An 11,359-nucleotide genomic window follows, 5' to 3' on the forward strand; every position below is an offset into this window, starting at 1 on the left:
CCCCCCCCCCCCCAAAAAAAAAAATCCACCCACCTTTTTTCTTTGATAACAATAAAAATGCCACATTTGAACAATGCACATGGCAAATGAATCACATTTTAGCAACAAATGGAACAAGGAACTTGGGGAATGGAAAGATAACATGAAAAAGGAAACAACTTTACCAGAATGAAAAAGAGGGTATCTATGATGATAATGTAGGACCCTCCCCTGACGCAGAATCAAAATACAATGCTGCGTTTGAAGAAATTAAACAAAGCCAAATTCAAATGGAATTTTCAAGGAAGAGCCTTTGTTGTTGCTTTTGTGTTGTTCTTGTTTTGTCCCTTTGAATTTTCACAGAGTAAGAGAAATCATAGGAGATTGGAAAACGATGAGAAAATGAAGGAAAAAGAGATGAAAGACAGAGGAAGAGAACGTTTGGGCAGAGACAACAGCTGAATCAGCCAGCTGGATTTTTTTTTTTTTTTTAAACCTTAAAATTTGTCCTCTCCTCATTCTTTCTGTTTTCACAAGTACAGTTAATTTTTTTTTTTTTAATTTTGGGAATTTTAAATATAATTTTAAATTAGATTCACGGTGAGATTCTGTATCTTTGTGTCATTGGTTGAAAAAAGTTTACAAATTTGCATGGGAATTATTTCTTTTATGTTTTATCCACCCTATGTTTCTCTTTAATTTAGAAAGGTTCATAGGAGGCACATGCACAAGTTGCGTGATCATTCTAATATTCTTTTCTTTCAATATTTTTTTGTACATTATCTAAAATTCAATTTGGGATAAGATGTACACAGTACATACCTTTTAGTTAGTTAGGGTAGGTTTTTTACACAAATCTCTAAGTTGTATATTGCAAACTTCAACGTCCGTTGACTAACAGTTAATGATAAATTTTCATAACACGCATTTTATGTTGCAAGAAAAAATGGTAGTGCATAAACTTAGCAAATGTAATAAATTGGTGTGTAATAATATAAAATGACCATTTTTCATTATTTGACATTTAGAGAAGTGATTTATCTTTTGGACATTATGACTTATGAGATGATATTTTTCGTGAAAACAAAATGTGACAACATTATTTTTGAGAATTTAATTTTAGTGCACTCATTGTCAAATAATTTTACACAGATGTCAAGAACAAATGTAATTCACTATTGTATAAAAACATTTTACATGTTAATGTATTAAAATTAAACTCTTATTTTTATATACTAAAATAGTAATTCAAGTTAATATTTATTATTTATAAGTTGTTATTTTAGAAGCATTTCGCTATCACAGTTCAAATCCAACACATGAATAGCCTTTAAATTAAACCAAAAGTTACAGTTAGCCATGAAAATAATTCCTTTGTTTTGGTTGCTCTAAACGCGAAATTTTCCATCTATGAGCCATTATGCAAAAATAATTGAAAATTTCGGCATTGTGATTAAAAACAAGTGATAAAAGACTTGAACAATATACATAAAATAGAACATCTTATCTCTTATCAATCATTGAATAGAAATCCAAACTCACTCCAAATGCAACTCCCACCACCCCATCTAGGGGGGAAATAGATCCTCTCCAGTTAGAGAGAATAAAGTGTCATCTCTCACCTTTAATTCTACAAGTGGGACCAAAATTAAAGAGGAGAGAGAGAACAATGAAAGGTGAGATTAAATACTGGATACCATCCAGTTTTTTTTCCACTGGAGAGGATCTACTCCCATCTAGGGGTAGATGAGTGTATCTCAGGGATGTTATGTGCAAAAAACATTTCTTGTATGAAATAATCAAACAACATACCAGTATGCTCATGTCACTAGAACTACAATCAAGCTTTTACAGTTTTACTTGCAAGCAACTAATATCATGAACTTCAGGTGAACTTCTATGTCATACACTCAGGACACTACATTAGAAAACATACAAGAAAAGAAACCAGAATTTCAGTCACTCTAGTGTTCTTTTAGCCACTTAGAACTCTCTTTTCTTTCTCTTGATAATGGTACTTGTTTCTATTTGTGCCAATCATTGAGGAGAGTAGATATTGTTACACGTATTTTGATAATGTCACTTTGTATTAATGACTTTTTTTTTATATTATTGGTTATCATATTCATGTAAAACTCAATAGAAATAAAGTGTCATTATCAAAATGGAAGCAACACTATCCACTCTCACCAAAGAGATTCAATAACCTTCAAATATATCTTAGTTACTCAGAAAGTAGCCAACAGGTTTGATCCCCTTTAACACTGCCCTTGGAAAAATAATGCAAATTCAGAACCGAATAAATGTTTAGGAAGTTAACTTTTTTATCTGGGAATCAACATTCAGTCTATTGCATCTTGAACTTAACAATTAAAACATATATACACATATTGCAATATTCTTGACTTGCGCCATGCACTTTAATGCTTGTAAATAAACCATATAATAGAGCATGTATTATCATGATCATGAAAGAATTAAACGGAGAATCTCTCCTGAGAACTTGAACGATTTTTCTGTTTCTTCAAGACAGTGGTTCTTCTCTTCCCGAGTCCATTCCTGGTGAAACAACAAAGCATAGTATATTCATCATGCTATCTCACAAAATCTCAAAGCTATAACATATATCACTTGTTCCTTAGAAATAAAGCCACAAAAGAAATCAAGATATTGCTTATTCCTCAGAGATTCTAAAGCAAATGACAAGTTAAAAGTTCGGGAAACCTAGAAACATACTTCGGCAACTTTATTCAACTTGTCCCTCACATTCTGCAACAACTGGGAAAGGTCACCATCCCATTTATAAAACTCCAGCTCCTTTTTGTTTAACAACATTTCAGCAACCTGTCAAAATTAAAATGCGGTAAGAGAATGATTATGGAAAAGGATGATGACCAGGGACTTGACTATGTTAACCCTGATGGCAAACACTTAAAATACAGAGACTTGACTAAATTTTTCCAAAGTATAGGGATTTGCAAAGTAATATGAATCTCATAAGTTCGGTAGATTACAGATCAATAATATAAGCTGTCTCATATACTTGCCTTTAACAGCTACTAACAATAACAGCAGTTAACTAACTGTAACAGAAGATAGTTGTTACTGAGCGAGCAAAAAGACAGATATAGAAGCCAGACTCCTATATTCTGCCTCTATAAAATTTGGGGTAAAACAAGACACATGAAGTGCATATCATTAAGATCGATAGTCCAATTTACATCACTAAACCCTCACAAAATTGAGAAAAGCATCCTTTGATTGATGTAAACCATGAGCAAAAGTTGTAGCCAAATACCTCCGGATGCATTTTACAGCTTTCTAATGATTCTCCATAGAATTTTGAATGAAATAACATGCTAAAAGATTTTATGACACATAGTAGTGGCATATTGGAGGGCACCCACTACTCTATATAGCTAGTATCAAACATAGGCTAGACCCATATACGCCGAAATATATCTGCATCTGAACAAATGAATATCAGACTTCTGTGGCCTACAAGATACACATGAATACATATAGGCTGCACTTCAGTAACTTTTAGCTGCTACTAACAGAAATTACTAACACTAACAGAACACAACTTGAAAAATTTAACATGACAGAAACCGAAGCTGGGATAGCTACATATGCATCATCAGGCACTCTAACAATTAACAAACAATCTGATTTAACCTATTTTTGCACACAAGACTTTGAGAGTGGTACCTTTCTCCCAATCATTCGACCACCAGCTGTATGGGCAAAGTAGATATTGTAAAAGTGGCAAATGAAAGCCTGTGGATCCTTCTGCGACAACTCAATAAGATATTCGGCATAACTACGGCCAGGAGAGGAAGGTTCAGGAATGGTATAGCCTTGCTCCTTAAACCACTCCAAATCTTTCGCCAAACTTGCAGACCTTTCGAGTCCTGTATTTCTGAATTCAGCATCTACAGGTTAAGAATGAGATATGTCATTACTGCCATTATTACATACATGCCAAGAAACACCAAAACCTTAGTTGTTGATACTCCAAACAAAACACCCCGGTTATTAATCTCTCAACTTTACTCATTTTCACGGTTAAGTCACCAATTCATATGATTCAAGTTTACCTAAGCTCAATTATTGCATGCGTCCGGAGCACCTTTTTTTTTTTTTTGTTTCTCACGGTATCCCCCAATCCAGGCCAAGGACTAATCCGTCTCGGACCGGGGTTCCATCTAAGAATTTGGCAATGGTCAATAGGCTGCTGCATGCAAAGGTGGGATTCGAACCCCACATTTGCTTAAGCTGACGAATAAGCTAACTACTTGACAAACTCAAGTTGGTTTCTGGAGCACATTTAATTCGTGCTCCAAGCGCATTGAAAACTACTCATAGATATGCGTATGGATAATGGGTGTAATTGTAACAACCCACGCACGCAAACGATGCTTAAGTTAGGTAAGCAAAACAGATTCAGTTAGTTAGTTAGTTAGTTACTAACATGAAGGATAAGGAGCTTCATCGATGATCTTCTCGAGAGTGTCGTAAACCAACTTGCTATCAACAAGGAACCTAAGGTAGCCATCAACGGTCGGTTCCCACTTAGCGACGGGCTTTTCCTCGGGCTCCGTGACGGGCTTCTCGCCCTCCTTAGCCTGATCCCTCGTGTGCAGCTTCATCGCCACAAACCTCATCTCCTCCACAAACCCCTTCGACTCCCCAGGGTACCGCTTCTTGTTGGACGTCTCCGCCGCCGTCGTTGCAGACACAACAACAACCGCCTTCATCGGCATGCCCCGGAGCGCCGGCGATGATCTCCGTCGAAATTGAAGAGGGAGAGCAGGTGAGGGGAGCCGGACGCAGGGTTTGGTGCAAGAAAGGGATTGAAATTGGGAAAGCGGAGTTGCTAACGACGCCATGGAAGAACCCTAAGTGTGTTGTTGTTGTTGGTGTTGGTTTGAGTAGAAGAAATCGTACAAGATTGATAAACTTAGAGAAGACGAAAGACGGATGAAGAGAATGTTTGGACTCTTTTCTCTCTCTCTCTCTCTGTTCTTGCAAGTAATGTTTATTTATTTTTTGTCAAATTTTTTTCAAATATTTTTTCCTGATATCTGTATAAAAATACAATTATTATTAATTAATTAATTATATATTTAAATTGTTTTTAATTAACAAATAAAAAAAATCCGTATTAATTATTAAAATATGAAAACTCAGTTGTAGTCGACTTCACGTGAAGTAATCAAATCATCTAACGACTCTCAGATATCAACTTCACGTCAAATCCACGAGTTTTCACCTTATTAAAAATATACTGATGTCAAAATAATATTTATTATAAAGGATATAGACGTAAGAAAATTGAAATTTGATTGGGTTCTCACTGAGATTCTGACACTCTGTTTCTTCTTTGTGTCATTGGTTGAGAAAAAAGTTTGCAAATTTGTATCCACACTTATGTTTCATGGCTGAAAAGGATATTCTTTTTCCAACTTTTTTGGTTCAATATCCAATATTCAATTTGGATAAAATACACAGAATTCTCTTCAGTCTTCACTTAAGAAAATACTTGCACAGATATTTAAGTTATTTAATTCACTTAAACCAAATACAGATAACCATCTTGTTATATAACCATTTGGTTTGGTAAAGATTTATCTTTCGAAAATAGCTTATCAAAATTGACTTTTGAAAGTGGATTTTCTAAACGTTGTAACAATGTATAGTAAATCAATATCAACCTAAGAACACATAAATTCTGATTTGATGGTGTAAATATTTTGTTGAGTAAAGTATCGTTTTTGTACCCAAGGTTTGGAGTAAGTCCCAAAGTTATCCCTAACGTTTACTGATTCAATGTTGTCTTACCGTTAAGGGTAAGTTCCAAAGTTATCCCTAACGTTTCAATCGTCCTATTTAAGTGTCCAACGTTTTAAAACTGACTCAATGTTGTTTAGGAATCCGTTAACAGAATTAACAGCGAGACAAAATTGAGACGATTTTGAAACGTTAGGGACTTAAATAGGACGAAAACGTTGGAAACAAAAATGATATATAGAAATAAATTTTAATTTTATCATTCAATAATATCAATTTTTTACTATACATAGTATTCAACAGTCAAAAATTAATATTATTTAAAGATAAAATTAAATTAAAATTTATTTTTATGTATCGTTTTTGTCCCTCACGTTTTCGTCCTATTTAAATCCTTAACGTTTTAAAATCGTCTCAATTTTGTCATACCGGCAATTCTATTAACGGATCCCTATCGGCAAGACAACATTGAGTCAATTTTGAAACGTTAGAGACTTAAATAGGACGATTGAAACGTTAGGGACAACTTTAGGACTTACCCCAAACGTTGGGGACAAAAACGATACTTTACTCCATTTTTTTTATGAAACACCATACCACTAAACTCTTCTTTAGTCGGTAGAATTACAATCAAAGTTATAATGCAAGGGGAAATCTGCACAAGCAATTAATTCAAGGACTTGTACTGAATTCAAGCTGAGGCTTGATCAAACAAATTTTCACTTTAATTAAAGAATGAAGACTAAGGGGGAAGAGGTATAATATAATGGCAGGTATGTATCTTTTCCACAGCACATGATTTACATAACAATTCTTATTTGATGTTGTGTTCAACTTGAATCAACCAGTAAGCAGCATGAGTTCACTTCAATGAACTTTATGCTATATACATTAAGCAGCAGCATTTGAAGGGACTGAGATTCTGTGTTCTGTATCCTCAGCCATGCTTATATATCTTGACTCATCTTGGAAGCAACTCATTTGCAACTGAAAATTTTTCCATCATTTTCCATTTTCCTTCCAGCATGATTTCTAAAGTCATAATCAACTCTTTGCACTGCTGAAACTGAGCTTTTCGGTTTCAGAAAGAACTCATGATGCTTCGAACTTCCACTTCTGCGCATATATTTTTCTTTTTTTGCGTTAACTCTCTATGGAAATGCTCAACTAGCTAGCTACTTGGCTTTACTATGCCATGAAGCTTCCACCCGCCAAATCCCGCTGCAGCAAATGCCTGTAAGATATTATGTCAGGATAAACTGAATAATTAATATTAAACAAAAGCCTTAATTCGATCGAGTAGTTAAAATCCAAGAGGCCAAATAAAACACTACTAAGATTTGAACTCATTCTCTATTCACACGACACATGCATGAATCAGACTAATATGCTACAACACCATTGATAAATTATACAACAAAAGTAGCCTTGAGGAGAAACAAAGGGTTATAAAACTTTCAGGGAGTGATGACCATTAGCAACAAAAATTCAAAGTGGCAGAAAAATGTTGCCAATTCACTAATCAAGTATTCGACGTGAGACATTTAACATTGGAAAAAGAATTTATAACCACCTACCAAACATAAACTCCTAAAAGAACATTTTAAAGTTAATTGTTGCACTAGATCCATAAAATATGTCAGTAGAACATCTAAACTTCACAATATATAACACATAATAAACATATAGAGAAAGCCAATAGCCTTGAATGAAAATATACAGTAGTCAATTGTGCAAGGTAACAAAAGCTAACCTCTTCCCAAGATTTTCCAGCAGCTTCCAGCAGTGCAGCATTGCATGTTTTCAATTCTATAGAGGCCCCAGAAAACATCGAGGCCGCCTCTTCCCACCCCCTATTATGTCCCATGCACCTGAATACCAGCAAATGATTAAATATCAATCAGATCTTGTGAAGAGTACTTTCCAAGTATCAAACTTAGTTTCTCAAAATGTGAATGAAAAGATAGTAGCACAAATAAGGGCTCCTAGACAATTCTTGGAAACCACCACATGCACATGGAGAATTTCAGACAAAACTCAATCGTCATCTTGAGTGAAACAACATGCATTTCAATCCACAGCATGAAAAGTTGGAAACTCTCAACATAAAAAGTTTAGAAAGTGTAAAAATTGAAATGTGGATCCCACTGGCTATCCATGTTTGGGGCCAAAATGTGTTTTCTCAATTATAGTAAATGCATTTAGTATAACATCATCTGAAACATTGATACTGTAATAGCTATATCAGCGTCGTTCGTGTCTGTAAATTGTTCGTGTACAAGCAACAAAGAGATGAGAGGCATAATTCTGATGAGGACAGAATCATCAGCCTCTACCTTGACAATAAGGCAAGAATAGGTTATAGATATCACCCTGAAAAGGCTGAAATTTGCCGATACTCACATGACAGTAAGAATCTCATCCTTTGAATATCTACAAATAGTCTTTTGAAGGTGCTCTGCTGTCTGTCCATCCATGGCTGCAATCGAATAGAAACTAGAAACAAAATGAATCTCGGCTTCCACCAGTTCCTGCACTTGCTCCTGCATTATTTTGAGTGTCTCCTTAGTCCGTGCCGCATCACTGCCACAGCACAAAATCAAAAATCAATACAAAACCTCAAAAATCCTTGCTAACATAAAGCTGTTTTAACGCAATAAGGTCCTTAAAAGGGAAATGAACTTTATACATCATCTTTAGACACCGTCTTAGACACGCTAAGGGTATATAGATAAGAAACTGAAATCACAATATATATTTGAAAAGAAAAAAGTATGAGCCTTTATAACTAGTATCTAAGGAACTGCCAATTGATATCTAATAGGTATGCTCATATCACATACCTCACCTCTCATACAGTCAAATCAATTCAATTCGTAAGAACAATGTGCCACGAAATCAATCCTAACCTACACAAAATAAGTTCAGGAATCCATCCCAACTCTTGGAGCTTTAGAGAAACTTTGACAGCATCCACACGGCCAGATTTACTCAGAGGCCGGTCATGATCTGCAGAAAAACCATCTTCACACTTAGAACATGTTCACATAACAATACATCATTCACATGGGTACTTAAAAGTGTGGAACCTGAAAATGCACAAATTATAGAAAACCCACCATTTCTTCCATCTATAATCAACCCCAATTTTTGTCATTTCGATGCAAATTCTTAAGTGGGAATGTCCCACACCTCTTTACAAAACCATAAAGTTTGAAACTTTAAACTACAAGAAACTGAAGAAAGCTTGAAAATTGCACAAAGCCGTGAACCCCACCGTTTCTAATCAGTACAAATCTTCTTCCATCTCCATACCAGTTCTTAAATGGGAACTTCCCCCACTTCACGAAAACATGCAAAGCTTAAAACTTTGAGCTAATCAAAGGAAAAACGTTTTAAAAAAGGGTGAATTTTGGGACTTGTTTGAATCTTCTAATTTTTAATTTTTCTTTGTATTTCGGAGGCTATGGTGCATGAATGGTGTGGTTACCACGGAGTGAGCGATTTTCACGGGAACTCCTGGCATGGCGAAGGAGGATGAGACGGCGAGAGACCGGTTCCGGCAAGGACAGTGCGGGAGCTTGAACGACGGAGAGGGCGGGTGGGTCCTGCTTCTCAATTACGAGGGAGGATTTGGCGCGAAATCGTGGGTGGTGGTTATTGGGAAGGTAAAGGGGAAAAAGGAAGTGATAAGGGGAAGAAGATGGTGAAAGAAAGCGGATGGTGGAAGGGGTATGCATGTCAGAGATAGCGAGTCCCACGTTCATGGCTTCTTTCTTGGTTCTTAGTTTCTTACTCGCTTCGCTTCCACTCCTCTTTGCTTACTGTAAGAGGACTCATGAAGCAATTGGGGTTAAATTAAGTGGAAACACCCGACCCGATCTTCATCATTTTAAAATAGGACAAGGGCAAGGCGGTTCCTGATAAAAACAAATGCTAGGAAATAGTAGCCCTTGACTTCATCAAAGAGCGTCTTTATTGAGAATGGGCACATAATGGATTGAGATTATTATTTGGTGCATTTTGCTGAGGAGAGACTACTCTTATGCCTTTATGGAAGGACTATGGATGATTGTGGGATATTATTTAATTGTTCAAAGGTGGAAATCCTTTTTTTCTACCGTCGAAGCACCATGTGAGAAAGATTGCGGCATGAATTCGCATTTTCAACCTTCCGGTTGAATTGTATAACTTCCATTTTTTGTGGAAGCTTGAGTCTGCCCTTGGAAATATGTTAAAAATTGATCGAGCTACTTCTATACATTCAAAAGAAAGATTTGCAAGGATTTGCGTCGAGATTAATTTGTCTAAGAAATTAGTTTCCAAAATCTCTATTTTGGAAAGTATTCTTAATATTGAATACGAAGGTAATCTCGTATGTTTCTCTTGTGAAAAATATAGTCATAAGTAGGGACTTCCGCCACCTATAATTCGTCCTTATCCCCGTTCCGTCTTCACGACAGATAACGGGGACTCCATATCCGCCGGAAATCAGAATTTCTGCGGATATCCACAGATTTTTGAATAAAAAATTTAATCTAATTACAATCTATGAATAGAAATAATACAATTATGTAGAACAATCAAATAATTTAAATTATACCATAATTAAACCAAATTGGTTTCTAATTTTCATCTATTCGAAATCATCTTCCAACAAAATACAATTCACAATATAATAAAATCAAACATATTCATATAAATCAAACATTAACAATATATATAAATCAAAATAATATTGACATATATATCATAGATGATGATGATGATTATTGGGGAAAAAATTAAAACTTTTTGAATGATTATATAATTAAAAGAATGCAAACAGCTTATTGGTTATTGATGATGGCAGATTGGCAGATTTGAAGAAGATGGACGCAGAAGCATAAATGTTGATGACAGATCTGAATATGCTGGTGATGGCAGAGGCATGGCTGGAGCAGCTTCATCTTTGCGGAGTGCAGGCGGCGACACGGGTGCAGGCGGTGCCAACGCTGTGAGACGCAAGCACGGAGCGACACCGGCGACTCAGTAAGAGGAAGTAGGTGAGCGGTTGCAAAGGAGGAAAGAAGAGGAAGAAAGACGAAAAGGGTGATACCTGAGATGCGATTTAGGTTGGGATGTGAGAGTGAGAGTGAACTGATGAGAGTGTAAGGGAGTGAGGCAGAGGCGGCATGAGAAATTGAGGATTAAGTTTTTTGTTTCCATCATAATATATATAAGGATATTTATGTAATTTCATCTACACAGGTATTATGCGGGTATCACGGGGCGGGTACCTCTCTCCCTACCCCACCCCGTTTATTAAACGGATACCCACCCCCGCCCCCACGGGGAGAAAATGACCTCCAAACCTGTCCTTCGATGGGTAAATCTCCGCGGATACCTGTCCCGCCGGGAAAATTACCATCCCTAGTCATAAGTTTGAATCGTGTAGTGAAGATGACGAGCATAAGGCTAATCAACCAGTGGTGGAGGTGGCCAGAGAAAAGGAGAGATCAACGATGGTAAGTGAAAGGGCTGCGGCCATCACGGGAAAGGTAAATTAGGGAACTCCAGAAAATCAGGAACACAATGATGAGCATAT

General features: G+C 36.2%; 3 protein-coding genes across 5 annotated transcripts in view; all 3 read right to left on the reverse strand.

Moving 5' to 3' along the window:
* LOC107635972 overlaps positions 1-1,129 on the reverse strand; it is a 4,995-nt gene extending 3,866 nt beyond the window's left edge. The window contains exon 1 of one of the 2 annotated variants that reach the window (XM_021120663.1): positions 165-1,129. The gene's annotated coding sequence lies outside the window, so the exon portion shown is untranslated. The other variant, XM_021120664.1, reaches the window with a different exon arrangement.
* Positions 2,164-5,013, reverse strand: LOC107638761 (heme oxygenase 1, chloroplastic). The gene is made up of 4 exons (XM_016342138.2): positions 4,454-5,013; positions 3,691-3,914; positions 2,716-2,823; positions 2,164-2,538 (listed from the first exon to the last, which is right to left on the reverse strand). Exons 1-4 carry the CDS (start codon positions 4,869-4,871, stop codon positions 2,446-2,448), a joined length of 843 nt encoding a protein of 280 aa, XP_016197624.1. The 5' UTR covers positions 4,872-5,013; the 3' UTR covers positions 2,164-2,445.
* On the reverse strand, positions 6,444-10,986 carry LOC107638762. Of its 2 annotated transcripts, XM_021120665.1 has the most exons (6): positions 10,871-10,977; positions 9,263-10,766; positions 8,682-8,781; positions 8,176-8,355; positions 7,526-7,643; positions 6,444-7,006 (listed from the first exon to the last, which is right to left on the reverse strand). In XM_021120665.1, the coding sequence occupies exons 2-6, from the start codon at positions 9,537-9,539 to the stop codon at positions 6,944-6,946; spliced, it is 738 nt and encodes a 245-aa protein (XP_020976324.1). In that variant the 5' UTR covers positions 9,540-10,766; positions 10,871-10,977; the 3' UTR covers positions 6,444-6,943. The 2 variants fall into 2 exon arrangements, with proteins under 2 accessions (XP_020976324.1, XP_016197626.1); XM_016342140.2 differs by having other exon boundaries at positions 9,263-10,986.

This window comes from Arachis ipaensis, chromosome B04 (genome assembly GCF_000816755.2).
Source record: "Arachis ipaensis cultivar K30076 chromosome B04, Araip1.1, whole genome shotgun sequence".
Lineage (NCBI taxonomy): Eukaryota > Viridiplantae > Streptophyta > Magnoliopsida > Fabales > Fabaceae > Arachis > Arachis ipaensis.

Coding starts and splice junctions, on each gene's coding strand:
- LOC107638761 (XM_016342138.2), bottom strand. CDS start 4,871: ATGGCGTCGTTAGCAACTCCGCTTTCCCAATTTCAATCCCTTTCTTGC. Junction 2,824..3,690: donor GTCGAATGATTGGGAGAAAG/GTACCACTCTCA, acceptor TAATTTTGACAG/GTTGCTGAAATGTTGTTAAA. Junction 2,539..2,715: donor AGTTGAATAAAGTTGCCGAA/GTATGTTTCTAG, acceptor TTGTTTCACCAG/GAATGGACTCGGGAAGAGAA.
- LOC107638762 (XM_016342140.2), bottom strand. CDS start 9,539: ATGAACGTGGGACTCGCTATCTCTGACATGCATACCCCTTCCACCATC. Junction 8,356..8,681: donor CCTGAACTTATTTTGTGTAG/GTTAGGATTGAT, acceptor GTGCTGTGGCAG/TGATGCGGCACGGACTAAGG. Junction 7,644..8,175: donor GATGAGATTCTTACTGTCAT/GTGAGTATCGGC, acceptor GCTGGTATTCAG/GTGCATGGGACATAATAGGG.